Source organism: Sapajus apella, unplaced genomic scaffold, assembly GCF_009761245.1.
Source record: "Sapajus apella isolate SASKATOON/1434 unplaced genomic scaffold, GSC_monkey_1.0 scaffold32, whole genome shotgun sequence".
NCBI classification, from domain to species: Eukaryota; Metazoa; Chordata; class Mammalia; order Primates; family Cebidae; genus Sapajus; species Sapajus apella.
Genome location: NW_022436972.1, coordinates 14,621,155 through 14,638,020, shown reverse-complemented (window position 1 = coordinate 14,638,020; position 16,866 = coordinate 14,621,155). Strand labels below are relative to the sequence as shown.

The window sequence follows — 16,866 nt, the reverse complement described above, 5'->3', positions numbered from 1 at the left end:
CCTTCCTTCCTTCCTTCCTTCCTTCCTTCCTTCCTTCCTTCCTTCCTCCTTTTCTTTCCCTTTCCCTTTCCCTTTCCCTTTCCCTTTCCCTTTCCTTCTTTCCTGTCTTCTTTCTTTCTTTCTTTTTGAGATGGAGTCTTGCTTTGTCACCCAGGCTGGAGTGCAGTGGTGCAATCTTGGGCCACTGCAACCTCTACCTCCTGTGTTCAAGCAGTTCTCCTGCCTCAGCCTCCTAAGTAGCTGGGATTCACAAGCGCGTGCCACCATGCCCAGCTAATTTTTGTATTTTTAGTAGAAACGGGGTTTCACTATGTTGGCCAGGCTGGTCTTGAACTATTGGCCTCAAGTGATGTGCTCACCTCAGCCTCCCAAAGTTCTGGAATTATAGGCATGAGCCACTGTGCAGGCCAGAAGTGGTGTTTAAATAGCACCTTAAGGAGAGAAAGGAATTACCTAGGTGGTGGGGCCATTCCAGCGGCATAGAGTGGGAAAATGTTAGCAACCACACAAAGGCAAATGACCTTACAAGTAGTGTTAGGAGCTTCAGGCATTATTCTCAGGTTGGTGGGAAACCAGTGATGAAGTCTAAATAGAGTAGTGACATGATTTGCATTTTAATAAGCCACTGTGGCAGCAGTAGGTGGTAGATTGACTGGGAACAGAACAGATGAAGACACTGTTTCAGAGGCTACTGCTGGAGTCCCTCGGAAAGCTGACTTTGTTTGGACTGGGGGACAGCAATGTGTGGAGACAAGGCAGGGAGATTTAAGGTCTGTGTGGAGAGCAGGGGTCAGCAGCACTGGGTAACTGGGGTAGCAGTGACTCCCAAGGCTTCTGTCTGTAGCATGTATTGCTGGTGTGTCTGGTGATGGCATTTCCTGAAACCCGGAGCACTGCTGGAAGAGCAGGTCTGGGAGAGAACAGCACTGTGCTTGAACTGAACATGTCCTTGGGGTGGCAGAAAAGAGACAGCTGGGTGAACAGTCGTGGATCTCCAGATGAAGATATATTCTAGAGATAGAAGGCATTTAGCTTGACAAAAACGCTTGTCACTTCACCCTAGAGCAAAATGCGGGAATCAGAAGGTCAGATATTTTATTCAAGAGGCTCTTCCTCTCCTTTAGCCTCATGTTGGCCTGCACCTGTTACCCTTGAGGGTGGTGTGACACTCCCTCTGCTGAGTTACCAGATCACACTCTGGGAAAGGCACACCCAGCAGTTTCCAACCCTGATTTTGTAACACTCTGCGTGGTCTTTCACTTTTGCAAGGTATGTGGTAAATGTCTCAAAAAAAAAAAAAAATAGTTCCCTAAGCATTTTGGTAATATATATTAAATTTCTAAAAATCTTTATACTCTCTGATTCAGTTCTACATTTGGGATTCTCTTCTAACTAATTAGAAATGTGAACAAAGTTGTATGGGTAAAAATGTTCATCTTAGCAAAATGTGTAACACTTAAAAGTTAAGAAAAATCTAAAAATAGGTGAAATAAGACACATACATGTGTGAGATACTAGCCAGCAACTAACAGTTATATTTATGAGGGTATATAGTAGTATAAATTGTATAATTATGAAAACTTTTATTTTAAAAATATTTTGGCAATTTTTTTATTTTGATAAAATACATATAACATGAACTTTACCATTTCAACCTTCTAGGTGTACAAGTCATGCACTGTACAAGTCAGTGACATAAAGTACATTCACAGTGTTGGGCAGCCATCACCACTATCCATTTCCAGAACTTTTTCATCATCCTTAATAGAAGACCTGTGCCCACTAAAGAATAAGTAAAATACTTTATTTCTAAGAATTAAACCATTTAATTTAAAAATTAATCTGTAGGTCATATTAGGGAGGCCAAAGAAGGAAGAAGCATAAAACAAAACACTTAATGGGACCAGAGAGATGGAATAACTTGAAATGAAATCAAATGAAATGGAACAAATGCTTTTTATCATTTAAAATAGAAACACTGGAAAACCACAAGCATTGAAGCCCGGGCTCTGCCCCCAGCGTGGGTTGGGGTGTGAGGTGTGTGTCTGTACTGCTTGGAATGCAGGCTGGCTGAAGGTGGTTTCTCTACTGCCAGAAGCATTAGTTCATCAGGAAGCCCTATGTGCAGAGAGATGCAGGAAAAGATAAGGGAGAGGCCGTTTCCATCAGCACCTCTCCCCACCGCATCTCTGATACTTGGTGTCTTGCACAGCCTTCCCATCAGCTCCCACCCCAGGCTGTCCTAGATGCCTCTTGCTTATTGCTCTCCCATTCCTCTCTGCCATTCAATTCAGCAGAACAGTTGAGTAAACATTTATTGAGCGCCTCCTGTGTACCAGTCACTGTGTGCTGTGCTGAAATACAAAGATATGTAACCCAGAGTCTACTGTGGGGACAGACTTATAATCCAACCAAGTTCAATATAGTGGGGTCTTTGTAACGATAGAGATATGCACAGAGACTGGAACCTCACCTGGATTGAAGGTTTTGAGAAGGCTTCCTGGAGGAGAGGGTATTTGAGCTGCACCTTGAAGAGGAAGAAAAGTTACTTGGGTGATAAAAGGCAGGACAGGCACTCCAGATAGGGGAAGCAGTCACATATCGCGTAAGAGAATGGATCCATCAAACATAGCGTGCATGCTCTTCTTGTTCTCAAAGGTAATCCATCATCATATCGTTGTACATTTTTGGTGGGTAGAGTCTAAGTCTTATTTCACTATATCTGCTAAGCTTAGCACAGTTCCTCCACACAGAAGAGGCTCAGTACATGTTTATTGAACTGATTTGAAATGAATGCTGTAATTTATCATTTATAAGCCAACTTTAAATGACATCGTTAGGACATTTACACAGAGCAGGCATGGGACTCCAGAGTTATTTACTCCCCACCCCATCCTAAACTTTTTCTTGTCTTGCAGCTTTTCCTTCTTTCTTTTCCACTCTAAGCCCTGGGAGGGTCTGATGAATATACTCCGACTTGCTTTAACCAGATTATCCATTTCCCTTTCTAACTCTGTGTTACTAAGAACTCCCCTTCCTAGCCCTGGCCCCTTCTGGCCTGATAAAATGTGGCAAAGATAGGCCTTAATTGATCTCATGATGGCTGGGATAGCATAGAACAAGCTGGTCACTGCCTTAAGGCTGACTCAGCAAAGGACACTATCACAGAGATTGTATAGATGAGGTCTCTTGTACTGTAATCATAGCTGACATAGCTGACATATGCTAGGCACTGTTTTGTCTGCTTATTTATATTAACCCATTTGATCTCAACAAAACTGTAGGTTAGGTACTATAATTATCCCTGTTTTACAAATGAGACTTCTGAGGCACAGAGACATTAAATAATTTGCACAAGGTCCTATACCTAATAAAGATAGAGCTGCGATTTAAGACTAGATTCCGGTTTCAGAGCCTGTACACTTACAACACCGTATCTAAACGTTCTCTTCTATCCGCATAAACCATCCTCATCCCATAGTCATCAACAAAGAAGGCAGAGGGCCTGCTCTTCATGGTGCGGTGTTCTTAGATGTGTAGGTATATATTGGTCAGGGAAATCTAAAGGTATCTGTCAACTGGCTCATGGTAAGCCCTATTTCAATATTTCCATGTTGAAATAAAGAAGTGAGCAGTCGAGTAGATGAAGGCATCACATTAACAGTGGTAGTCAGCCAGGCACATGCTTCCTGTGTGCCAGGAACTGTTTTGTGTGCTTATATATATTAACCCATTTAATCTTAACCTATTTAACCTAATTAACCCATTTAATCTAATATTAACCCATTAATAGGTGTTGTGTGTCTGTTTCGTCGGCAGGAACAAAGCCAAGAGCATTCTTTCATATTCTTACTCCATCATTAAATCATTTGCCCATTTGTCCAGGCTAATTGAGTGCTTGCTGTAGGTATGGCAGGCAGAATTCTAGGTTCTAGGGATCCTGTAGTGAACAAGCCACAGCTCTAGCCCTCCTAGGGCTTCTGTTCTACTGGGGCAGTAAACAATCAATTAAAAAAAAAAAAAAAAAAAAAAACAAAGTAAGCAGGAGAGTGATGAGTGTAGTCAAGGAAGGTGTCTCTGAGGAGGTGACATTTAAGCAAGGGCCTGTGTGAAGTGGAGAAAATGATCTTTATGTTTGCATTCATCTGCTCCTTCATTAATTCAGCAGACAATACAGTTTAACAGACAATACAGTGAGTGGCCTCTCTGCACCCATCACTGGTTGCTGTTGCGGAGAATGTTGGTGGTTGGGGGTGAGGGCTGGGCTGCAGGCAGTAGCTAACCACATATGCACTGGGGGAAGCCGTGTTTACTCTTACAGGGGCAAGAGTGTATACCAGCAGCATTGGTGCAGGTTTAAGAACACACTAGGCAGCATAATCCAGAATAGTAGAGTTTGGGGTTTCCCTCCCCTTTTTGAGCTTAAAAAAAAATCTTACTAAGAAGAGTCATTTGAAAAATAAGAAAGTATTCTTCTGAAACAAATGCATGAGAGAAACTTCCCTCAAAACTTTTAAAGTATAGCCCTTCGTTAGAATAAATTGATAATCTAAATAAGAAAAATGTCAGATTCTAACAACTTAGGAGCTATTTTATGTTCTTTTCAGAATACAATATTTTTTAATAATATGAAAATAGTATTTCTGACATTTTTAAGTATTTGCAGGCTTTGTGCTCATCTTATGTGGAAAAAATTGTTAGTACATAAGGGTTTGATTTACAAGGAGACTACCATAGAAAATCTATTCTAATATTTTATAGCCATCCACTAGAGTAATCCTAATAACCCACATCTGTACTGCACATTACAGTTTAGAGAGGTCCTATGTAATTGATCTGATTCTCACTACAACCCTGTGAAGTAGGTAACGTCTAGGTTGATGTTATCATTCTTAGTAATAGTCAAAGTGGTCGTGGTGTTACTGTCATCTGCATTTTACAGTTGAGGAAACTGACATGTAAGAACATAAGTAGTTTGCCTGGAATCTGTAAATTAAAATTCCCAAGGAGCAAACGTAATTTTAATTTCTGATATTGTGGCCTAATTAAATCTGATATTCAAGAGTAAAAAAATCTAATTGAGCATTTGTAAGCCCTATTTTCTTCTCATCTGTTATTGTCGGGGTGGGAGGTAGGCAGCAGTTAAGAAAATGTGGTTAATATTTCCAAACAGTGCAATATTTTTAATTCTTCTTAGAATTATGTCTCCCTTTTAAAGGTCAATTTATCATCATTTAAATTTTCTTTTGGTCTTTACAGTAATTTATGGTACATTAAATGTTGGTGAAAAACACTTAAAGGGTGGGAATTTCCTTGGAGCCAATTTTTTTCTCTTTGGGGACTTATTTGTTTGTTCTTTCAACAAAAATTTATTGTGTACCAGGAACTGCACTAGGTCCTGTCTCCGCTGCATTCACATTTCTTTGGTGGGTAAGAGTCTTACCTTGTGACTGATGTCTGGCTGTGTCTGTCCTCTCAGGTGGGGTGACCGCTCTCTGTTGGGACCCAGTCCAGCGGGTGTTGTTCTCAGGCAGTTCAGATCACTCTGTCATCATGTGGGACATCGGTGGGAGAAAAGGAACAGCCATCGAGCTCCAAGGACACAAGTAAGGCTGCTGGTGCTTTCATAAGGAACTCTCAGAAAAACATTCTCGGCTGACAGCTAGAACAAAGGAGTGTAGCCCAGTATCTATGGCAAGATCCTAGCATGGAAAGGAACATGGTGGGAACACAAATACTGGCCACTTTGATTTATAACTGTGTAAAGCTGTGTTTATATACTTATACCCCATTTGAGTCCACAGAGCATCCGAGAGTGCTTACAAAACCATAAAATAATGGCAGCAAATAAATAAAAGGCAAAAATTAGAACTGGGAAAAATATAACAGTAAAAATTTGAGAGTGAGGAAAAAAAGAGCTTAAAAATACAAGCTGTGAAGGCTTACAAAATTTCTATAATTGAGTTCAAATGTGGCTTCAAGCTCCTTGGCAGCATACAGAAAAGAGGAGAGGTAAGATCCTTCACAGTACATTTTGTACTTGACTAAATATTTATTGAGTCCTTGCCTTGATTCATGTTAGGCTCTTCTTCCTTAAGGGTTAGGTTTTATGGGACTGCAAGGAAGTGCAGAGAAAGACTTGCATTTCCTTAGAGCAGTTCTCAAACTTTGCTGGGCGCAGAGAATCAATGAGGAATTTGTGAAAAGTTGCCCGGTTCCTGTCTGCTAAGATTCTGGTTGCCGTCTGGCGCTGTGTGGATCTGTGCTTTGACAAGCTTCCCAGGCAATTCACCACTGGTGACCCTCAGCCCACACCCTAAGATGCCCTGCTGTCCCTGGGGGAAAAGCCTAATCTTTTTGCATAAAAGAATGTTAGATCTGCTTTACAACTCTAGTGCTCATCTGAATTGTTTTTTACTTATAAAGTTTTCAAAATAATATTGAGCAGCCCTTGGCAGCCATAAACAAATGTTAGTAATGTTCCTATGAACTAACCAGTTTTAAGCAATGTTGGCTTTTCCTATAAATCTGCTTGGAAACCCTAGTTTCAAAATATTCTGCTAAATAAGTAAATCTAATTTGCAATTGTTGGACATAAACTAAATTTTGGAGGACCCATATACAAATAATTGTTTTAGTTTTAGAATTTGGTGTTAGAGAAGTAGCTACTAAGCTCTTCTTTCTCATATTGGAGAACAGAACAGCTGTCTGGGGTCACTCCTGGCTTGTGGGGCCACTCAGACCTTGTCATCAGTTCATTAGAGGAATTGTTCCCTTATGTTTATCTTTATGACAAGGGGACACACATCCAGGTTCTGTAGAAGGAGTTCACATCATCCATGTGAGAGAAGAAAAAAGAAGCCGGGGCACCAGGCACGATCATGCCTATAACCCCAGCACTTTGGGAGGCCGAAGTGGGCAGATCACAAGGTTAAGAGTTCGAGACCAGGCTAGCCAACATGGTAAAACCCCATCTCTCCTAAGAATTCAAAAATTAGCTGGATGTGGTGGCATGTGCATGTCATCCCAGCTACTCTGGAGGCTGGGGCAGGAGAATCACTTGAACCCAGGAGGTGGAGGTTGCAGTGAGCCAAGATTGTGCTACTGCACTCCAGCCTGGGCAACAGAGCGAGACTCCATCTCCAAAAAAAAAAAAAAAAAAAAAAAAATGCCAAACCACAGTTCTGTTGAGTAACACTATTATCATCTAATCTGCCAGGTAATTGCTGCCAACTTGGACTCTCTCAGAGAAGTGAAATTCAGGTTTTGAATGAAGATGACTAATATTTACTGGACTCATTCAATTTAACTCCTAACTAGTTTTATTTTTACACAGTGATTAATGAAGACTGCAAGCACTCTTGCACAATTTCATGCACCAGATGATCAACTATAGCAGGGCTTAACACCAGCATCACTGTGTGCAAAGGGCCCTTGACCTGAATGGAAAATGTGGTTCTGAGAAACTTATACCTATAGTTTGTTAAGCGAGGAAAAGATATAAAGTTTAGATAAGTCTGTCAGTCCTAGAAAAATAAAACTTTAACAAATAGGTCTTTCAGTTTCTAAGTATAGACTTGCTCTTTTAGAAAATGGAATAGAACCTGCTTGGAGTCCATGCTAATAGAATAATGCCCTTAGAACTTGTACAGGTAGGCAGGCAGGCTGCTGAGATCAGGAGCAACTAGGCAGAAGTGCCTTTACACAGGATGAAGTGCAGAGGGCCTTTGCCTGGTGCTTTATTTAATTCAAGCTTAGTAATACATAAAGTGAGCTCTATGAGGGACTCCTTGTCATTAGGTCTTAGCCCTGAGAGGGGTGGCTCTGGTATCTCAGAGACAGGAGAGTAGACTTTCTCAGCATCAATCAGTGTCACTCCGTTAGAGTGGGTCTGAATACCAGGGTGGGGATAAAGAAGCCCCTGGAGCTGCTGGAAGTAGTGAGATGGCATGGAAGGTTTCAGGATCATCTGGCAGAATAGGAGACCACTTTCAGGCCAGCAGGGAACAACTTTCACAGCCACCATTCCTTCACCGTGAAAGTCAGCTGCTGGCATTCAGTGATTCTCATATTTGAGTAGCACCTAATATTTTGTCAAAGAGCTTTCAAAACACACAGACTCAGTTTAATCTTGCAATAACACTATAAAAGAGAGAGCTCAGATATCATTTTTAGAAGAGACTCTTGAGGTACTGTATTCAAAGACCCTAGCTGGTAGCTTAGGTCTCGAACCCTTAATTGAGCTAATTAGCACCTTTCATATATCCAGCCCTCAGTAAGGCACTTGGTATTCTAAAGTGAACATTGACTAACACATGGACCCCAACATGCCTGGTGATGCTTAGACCTCACGGCTGCCCTTTGCTCTCCTACAATTCCTGGTTTTCCCTCCACCCCCAACGTGACAGATGGTGGCCAGAGTTCCAAATCGGGGGCATAATTGGTGAGCCTGGGAACTAGGGAGAGCAGACTGGCTTCCCCAGGATGGAAAGACTGCTTTTCCTTGGTATGAAAATGTCCAGCCATTCTGTTGAGGGACAGCTGCACATGTCTTCTGTTCTGGGTTCTGCAGCTTCTTACCATCCTTCAGCAACAGAAAATGTGACATTTTTATAACTAGCTTGATTTGGTGTGTAAAAATCCCATAAAGCAGAGAAAGCTTTAGCACCAAAGAAAGTGATTGATGACAGTGAAACTGTTTCCAAGTCCAAGGGAAAAAAGCTAAGAAAGTATTCTTTTATACAATATTATCTGCATTGGAAGCAGTTTGGTGTATTTATTCCCTGTAGCAAGTGGATCGTGATTGTGTGCTGTGCTCTGTGGGAGGAAGGGCAAAAAAAAAAAAAAAAAAAAAAAAAAAAAAAAAAAAAAAAAAAAAAAGATTCTAGATTCCAGGACCAGTTATGTTTGCAAGCATCAGTTACTAGTTGGATGGTTATCACGGAAACATAAACCTGGACATGCCTACCTTGTCATAGCTAATAATGGTACTTGGTCTTTTTAGATCCCTTTTAAATTATTACATAATCCTGTCATTTCATGACCATAATTTTTCTTTCTAATAATGTTTTCCTAGACCTCTAAGACTTGATGGTAATTTAATATTACCTGACTTAAAGCACGAGTAAAGATCTTTGCTATTCCTCATGTTGGAACCCTCACCAAGACTGGATTCAGCAGCTTGTGCGAGGCTAGGTCACAGCCATGACCCTTGGCACTTACAGTCTGTGTATTTGCTTTCTCTTTCCAAAATCCAAGCTCTTGATTTCTCTCTTACTACTCTTAGCATGCATGAGAATTCTGTTATAAGCCTCCTTAAAGCCTTTTGGCAAAGAAATAAGCCCCTTGTAAATAAATATACATTGAGAGAACTTGTGCTTTTCCCTTTGTATTGAGTAAATTGCATTGAAAATTATAAAAGGAGCAGAATTCTTGCATTCAGCTTCTGGGTTAGGGGACAGGAGCACAAGCATCAGTATGAATGACAGCTTTCTTTCTGTGCAAATCTGTGCAATTTAAGAGCATTTCCCACTGTAGTACTAGGGTACTGTTAGGATAGAGGGGAAGAGATGTCTTTTTTATTTCTAACTATTTAGCTAAACATAATAGATCAAAATATCAGCTATGAGAGTTTTCATAGAAGGTAGAATATTCTCAAAGACAGAAGGGCTGGAAAATGTGGTCGTTAGTGTGCAGGCCTCTGAGTCGGGTCAGACTATATTTGAGCTGGCCTTCCTGCCAATGGCCTGTAGCCTCAGGCGAGGCACTGTGCTTCACTGATCTTCAGTTTTCTCAACTCTAAAATAAGGACAAAATTGGAAGGAAAAATCCTCACAAGGTTGTCAAAAAATATAAATGATGTAATACATATAAAATAATCAGCCCAGGAATTCGGGCCTGGTAAATGGCAGTTGTTAAGATTACTCTTGTTAATCAAAATTCCAAGTCAGAAAACCTACTTTGTGATTTGACTACTGTTTCTCTCTGTAGAATTTCCTGTGGAAATATTAACATATATTCATAACTCAGTCAACACATTTACTGAGCTCCAGCTGCATACCAGACTTTGTGTTAGGCACTTAGGACACAAAAGGGAGTTAGGAAACAGCCCTGCCTTTGTGGAGCCATGCTAGAAGTATGAAAATGGACAGATGGCACCATTCACCAGTTTTACTGGAAAGTGGGAGGCCTCGGGGGTGGGGGGAAAGGGGCATCACTCTTGGTTTGGATGTTAGATGAAGAGATTCTCATAGTTCTCAGGATTAGGAAGTTACCCAGAACAGTGAACAACATGAACTAAAATACAGTGGGTTCAGGAAATGCCAGTGGACAGAGGGCGAGAGCCTAATCTAAACGTCCACCCTGCCACCAAACAGCAGAGCATCGCTGGTGCTCAAACTAGTGCCCCTAGACAAGGGTCTGTGAGTTCAGGTTTAGCCTGGGAGTGGCCCAGAAATCCCTGAGGAAGCAGATCCCTTTTAGAGTGCTTTGGCTTGGGATGACCCTACATATTGTCCGGGAGACCTCACTTGTGTGGATTGCTCACAGCTTTCTCTGGTCCTTGGTGAAGACTTATGCATATAGGAGAGTGAGATCTCTGGTAGAAGCATAACTAATTAGATGCCCACCAAATAACAAGCTTTTCATCAAAGAAATGAACAATATTATACATTTGAGTTCCTCCTACTTTTGAGGATGAAAGAAAGCCTTAAGTTGACCGTTGGGCAGTTGTTAGCTTGTGTCCAAGATCTGTTTCTCTAAAGAGGATAAGGCCTTCTCTTCCCTCTCCCTTAATTATCAGACACAGGACTGGCTTCATGGACCTGCGACCCGTGTAGTCACACAAGGCCCCATTCTTAGAAGGGCCTCACACTTGGTTTAATGCACTGCTGCCACCGTCTTGTGATTCCTAATAAAAAATTTTTAAAGGGACTCTATTTTCATTTGGGACTAGTCCCTCGAATTATATAGCTGCTAGGACTGGTGAGAAAGGAAATGAGGCCATCCCACTAAATGTAGTATTTATAGATGACAGATCCTGGTAGTTGTGAAAAGTGGAGGCTTTGTGCACTTGTAAGAGCATTTGCAGTGCAGTACGTGGAACACTCATCCATGAAATAATTATCAGTTTTAAAATGCTTTCTAGTATAAATGCTACAATGATGTCAGCTGAAACATAAATGTTTGAAGGTATCTTTTCATTCTTCGTAACCCTTAATCTGTAAACCTGGGATGTTCCCTCACCTAGCGTTTAACTGCAAGGTGGTTTACATTTTGAATCCCTAAATCAAGAAGTCCCAGAGCAGCTTTATTATCAAGCTTCAAATCCAGCATTCATCACTGTTTCACTCTTCTGTGTTGGAATATTAACAGTACTGGAGTCCCATAAATTATGTATTTGTTGCTGAATGTTGCTGCCAGCTATGAATGGCAAAGAAGTTCCTTATGTAGCTTATTTTGGTTTTACAAGATCATTGATGTGTATCAAGATGCCTCAACAAATGAAATGTAATTCAAATCATAGAGTTACGAGTCTGTGCAACTAGATAGATTTTTCTTGCCCTTCAGTGTCACAGTGGTGGCACTCTATACTTTTATTATTAGTAGTATTTTATATATATATTTTATTGCACTTTAGGTTCTGGGGTACATGTGCAGAACATGCAGGATTGCTGCATAGGTACATACATGGCAATGTGGTTTGCTGCCTCCATCCCCTTCACCTATATCTGGCATTTCTCCCTATGTTATCCCTCCCCAACTCCCTACCCCCTGCTGTCCCTCCCCTAGTCCCCCTAACAGACCCCTGTGTGTGATGCTTCCCTCCCTGTGTCTATGTATTCTCATTGTTCAACACCCACCTATGAGTGAGAACATGCAGTGTTTGATTTTCTGTTCTTGTGTCAGTTTGCTGAGAATGATGGTTTCCAGATTCATCCATGTCCATACAAAGGACACGAACTCATTGTTTTTTATGGCTGCATAGTACTCCATGGTGTATATGTGCTATATTTGCCTTGTCTAGTCTGTCATCGATGGGCATTTGGGTTGGTTCCAGGTCTTTGCTATTGTAAACAGTGCCGCAGTGAACACACATGTGCATGTGTCTTTGTAATAGAATGATTTATAATCCTTTGGATATATACCCAGTAATGGGATTGCTGGGTCAGATAGAATTTCTGTTTCTAAGCCCGTGAGGAATTGCCACACTATCTTCCACAATGGTTGAACTAATTTACACTCCCACGAACAGTGTAAAAGTGTTCCTGTTTCTCCACATCCTCTCCAGCATCTGTTGTCTGCAGATTTTTTAATGATCGCCATTCTAACCAGCGTGAGATGGCATCTCAGTGTGGTTTTCATTTTCATTTCTCTAATGACCAGTGATGATGAGCATTTTTTCATATGTTTGTTGGTCTCATATATGTCTTCTTTTGAAAAGTATCTGTTCATGTCCTTTGCCCACTTTTGAATGGGTTTGTTTGCTTTTTTCTTCTAAATCTGTTTTAGTTCTTTGTAGATTCTCGATATTACCCCTTTGTCAGATGGGTAGATTGCAGAAATTGTTTCCCATTCTGTTGGTTGCCAGTTCACTCTGATGTTAGTTTGTTTTGCTGTGCAGAAGCTCTGGAGTTTAATTAGACCCCATTTGTCTATTTTGGCTTTTGTTGCCAATGCTTTTGATGTTTTAGTCATGAAGTCCTTGCCTATGCCTATGTCCTGAATGGTTTTGCCTAGATTTTCTTCTAGGGTTTTTATGGTGTTAGGTCTCATGTTTAAGTCTTTAATCCATCTGGAGTTAATTAGTGTAAGGTGTCAGGAAGGGGTCCAGCTTCTGCTTTCTGCTTATGGCTAGCCAGTTTTCCCAACACCATTTATTAAACAAGGAATCCTTTCCCCATTGCTTGTTTTTGTCATGTTTGTCAAAAACAGATCAGATGGTTAGATGTGTGGTATTGCCTCTGAGGCCTCTGTTCTGTTCCATTGGTCTATATCTCTGTTTTGGTACCAGTACCATGCTGTTTTGATTACTGTAGCCTTGTAGTATAAAGTCAGGTAGCATGATGCTTCCAGCTTTGTTCTTTTTGCTTAGAATTGACTTGGCTATGTGGGCTCTCTTTTGATTCCATATGAAGTTTAAGATGGTTTTTTCCAGTTCTGTTAAGAGGGTCATAGGTAGCTTGATGGGGATAGTGTTGAATCTGTAAATTACTTTGGGCAGTATGGCCATTTTCACTATATTGATTCTTCCTAACCATGACCATGGAATGTTTTTCTGTCTGTTTGTGTCCTCTCTTCTTTCTTTCTTTTTTTTTTTTTTTTGCTAAAAAAGAGAGAAAAAGAGAAAAAAAGAAAGAGAGAAAGAAGGAGGAAGAGAAAGAGAGAGAACAGGAGTCTTGCTTTATTGCCCAGGCTAAAATGCAGTCTAAAAATGGGTATTGAAAACCTCTTTTATGCCAATAATTGTGCTTAACAATGGAGACAGGAAGGAATAAAGGAGGAAAATAACAAACAAGCAGCCAACCAATATTTCATTTAAACCCATGAAATGCTATGCAATTACTGAGGAGTGATTTACTTCCAATTATGTAGTCACTTTTAGGGTAGGTGTGATGTGGTACTGATAAGAATGTATGTTTTGTGGATTTGGGGTGGAGAGTTCTATAAATGTTTATTTAGTTTACCTGTTCCGGGTCTGAGTTCAAGTCCTGAATATCCTTGTTAATTTTCTGTCTCATTGATCTTTCTAATATTGACAATACGATGTTAAAGTCTCCCACTATTGTTGTGTGGGAGTCTAAGTCCCTTTATAAGTCATTAAGACCTTGCTTTATGTATCTGGGTGTTCCTGTATTGGGTGCATATATATTTAGGATCATTCGTTTTTCTTGTTGCATTGATCCTTTTACCATTATGTAATGACCTTCTTTGCCTCTTTTGATCTTTGCTGCTTTAAAGTCTATTTTATCTGAGACTAGGATTGCAACTACTGCCTTTTTTTTTACTCTCCATTTGGTTGGTAAATCTTCCTCCATCCCTTTGTTTTGAGTCTTTGTGTATCTTTGCATGTGAGATGGGTCTGGATGCAGCATACTGATGAGTTTTGGCTTTTTGTCCAATTTGCCTGTCTGTGTCTTTTGATTGGGGCATTTAGTCGATTTAAATTTAGGATTAATAATAATATATGTGAGTTTAATACTACCATTTGATGCTAGCTGGCTGTTTTGCCCATTAGTTGATGTACATTCTTCATTATGTTGATGCTCTTTTACCTTTTGGTATATTTTTGGAATGGCTGATACTGGTTGTTCCTTTCTATGTGTAGTGCTTCTTTCAGAAGCTCTTGTAAAGCAGGCCTGGTGGTGATGAAATCTCTGAGTACTTGCTTGTTCACAAAAGATTTTATTTTTCCTTTGCTTATTAAGCTTAGTTTGGCTGGATATGAAATTCTGGGTTGAAAGTTCTTTTCTTTAAGGATGTTGGATATTGGCCCCCACTCTCTTCTGGCTTGTAGGGTTTCTGCTGAGTGATCTGCTGTGAGTCTCTTCCCTTTGTGGGTAACCTGACCTTTCTCTCTGGCTACCCTTAGCATTTTCTTCTTCATTTCAACCCTGGTGGATTATGTGCCTTGGGGTTGCTCTTCTTGAGGAATATCTTTGTGGTGTTCTCTGTATTACCTGGAGTTGGATATTATCCTGCCTTGTTAGGTTGGGAAAGTTTTCCTGAATAATATCCTGAAGAATATTTTCCAACTTGGATTCATTCTCTTCGTCACATTCAGGTACACCTATCAAACGTAGATTAGATCTTCTCACATCGTCCCATTTTTCTTGGAGACTTTGCTTATTCCTTTTTACCCTTTTTTTTCTAATCTTGTCTTCTCATTTTATTTCATTGAGTTGGTCTTCGACCTCTGATATCCTTTCTTCTGCTTGATCAATTCAACTGTTAAAACTTGTGCATACTTGGCGAAGTTCTCATATTGTGTTTTTCAGCTCCATTAATTCACTTATATTCCTCTGTAAATTGTTTATTCTCGTTAGCATTTCGTCAAACCTTTTTCCAACGTTCTTAGTTTCTTTGCATTGGGTTAGAACATGTTGTTTTAGCCCACAGAAGTTTCTTATTAGCCACCTTCTGAAGCCTGATTCTGACAATTCATCGTACTCATTCTCCATCAGGCCTTGTTCCCTTGCTGATGAGGAGCTGCGATCCCCTGAAGGAGGAGAGGCATTTTGATTTAGGGTGTTTTCAGCCTTTTTGTGCTGGTTTCTTCCCATCTTTGCGGATTTATCCACCTGTCGTCTTTGTAATTGCTAACTTTCAGATTGGGTCTCTGAGTGGATGTCCAGCTTGTTGGTGGTGATGTTATTTCTGTTTCTTTGTTTTCCTTTGGTGGACGTCCCTCCCCCACAGAGCTGGACCTTCCCGGGTTCAGCTGTGTTTGCTGTGAAACTCTCAACCGTCAGCGTTTCCAATTTCTGTTTTTTTGTGGGGGTGGGACCAGCAGAGCCCAATCACCTGGCTCCCCACCTCAGAGCCCCCTTTTTTTCTTTTCCTAAATGAATGGTCGATTCTCTCCCAGGTGTCCCAGTCACCTGCCAAAAAGGCGCCGGGATCTATGCAATTTCCCATGCGGTGGCCTTGCCAGCTGAAACAGCTGAAACAGCGGTGCTGAGATTCGTGGCACTTTTCTGCCTGGGAATCTCCTGGTCTGGCTCCTGGCTTCAGTCCCCCTTTCAATCAGCTGAACGGGTGACTCTGCCTTCCCAGAGCTCCAAACACCAACTAAAAGGGCACACAGTCCCGCATACTCCGCACTGAGAACCGCCGTGCTGGGACGCTGGCAAAACAGCCGTGCTGGCCAAAAGAGTCGTGCTGGCCAAATGACCCCGTGGGGCTCCTCCATTGGGAATCTCCTGGTCCGTAGGCAACAAAAATTCGTCTGGAAGTCTGGCGTCCACTCACTCCCTGCGCCTTCACTGGGAGCTGCAATCCTGAGCTGCTGCTATTTGGCCATCTTGGATCTCTCTGTCCTCTCTTATTTCTTTGAGCAGTGGTTTGTAGTTCTCCTTGAAGAGGTCCTTTACATCCTTTGTTAGTTGTATTCCTAGGTATTTTATTCTCTTTATAGCAATTGTGAATGCCAGTTCATTCTTGATTTGGCTCTCTTTGAATCTGTTATTGGTGTATAGGAATGCTTGTGATTTTTGCACATTGATTTTGTATCCTGAGACTTTGCTGAAGTTGCTTATCAGTTTCAGGAGATTTTGGGCTGAGATGATGGGGTCTTCTAAATATACAATCATGTCGTCTGCAAATAGAGACAATGTGATCTATTCCCTTCCTAATTGAATACCCTTTATTTCTTTTTCTTGTCTGATTGCTCTGGCTGATTCCAATACTATATTGAATAGGAACAGTGAGAGAAGGCATCCTTGTCTAGTGCCAGATTTCAAAGGGAATGCCTCCAGTTTTTGCCCATTCAGTATGATATTGGCTATGGGTTTGTCGCAAATAGCTTTTATTATTTTGAGATACGTTCCGTTGACACCTAGTTTATTGAGAGTTTTTAGCATAAAGGGCTGTTGAATTTCGTCAAAGTCCTTCTGTGCTTCTATTAGGATAATCATGTGGTTTTTGCCTTTGGTTCTGTTTATGTGGTGAATTACATTTATAGACTTGCATATGTTGAACCAGCCTTGTATCCCCAGGATGAAGCCTACTTGATCGTGATGGATAAGCTTTTTGATGTGATGTTGCAGTCGGGTTGCCAGTATTTTATTGAAGATTTTTGCATCTATGTTCATCATGGATATTGGCCTGAAGTTTTTTTTTCTTGCTGAGTCTCTGCTGGGTTTTGGT

General features: G+C 40.9%; 1 protein-coding gene across 5 annotated transcripts in view; it reads left to right on the top strand.

Annotated features, from left to right (window-relative positions):
* Positions 1 to 16,866, top strand: part of WDFY2 (WD repeat and FYVE domain containing 2) — a 200,421-nt gene that overhangs the window by 158,578 nt on the left and 24,977 nt on the right. For all 5 annotated transcript variants that reach the window (XM_032294558.1, XM_032294559.1, XM_032294562.1 and 2 more), the window contains one exon: positions 5,480 to 5,606. In XM_032294558.1, coding sequence (XP_032150449.1) covers positions 5,480 to 5,606 — 127 coding nt within the window. The remainder of the gene's footprint in view (positions 1 to 5,479; positions 5,607 to 16,866) is intronic.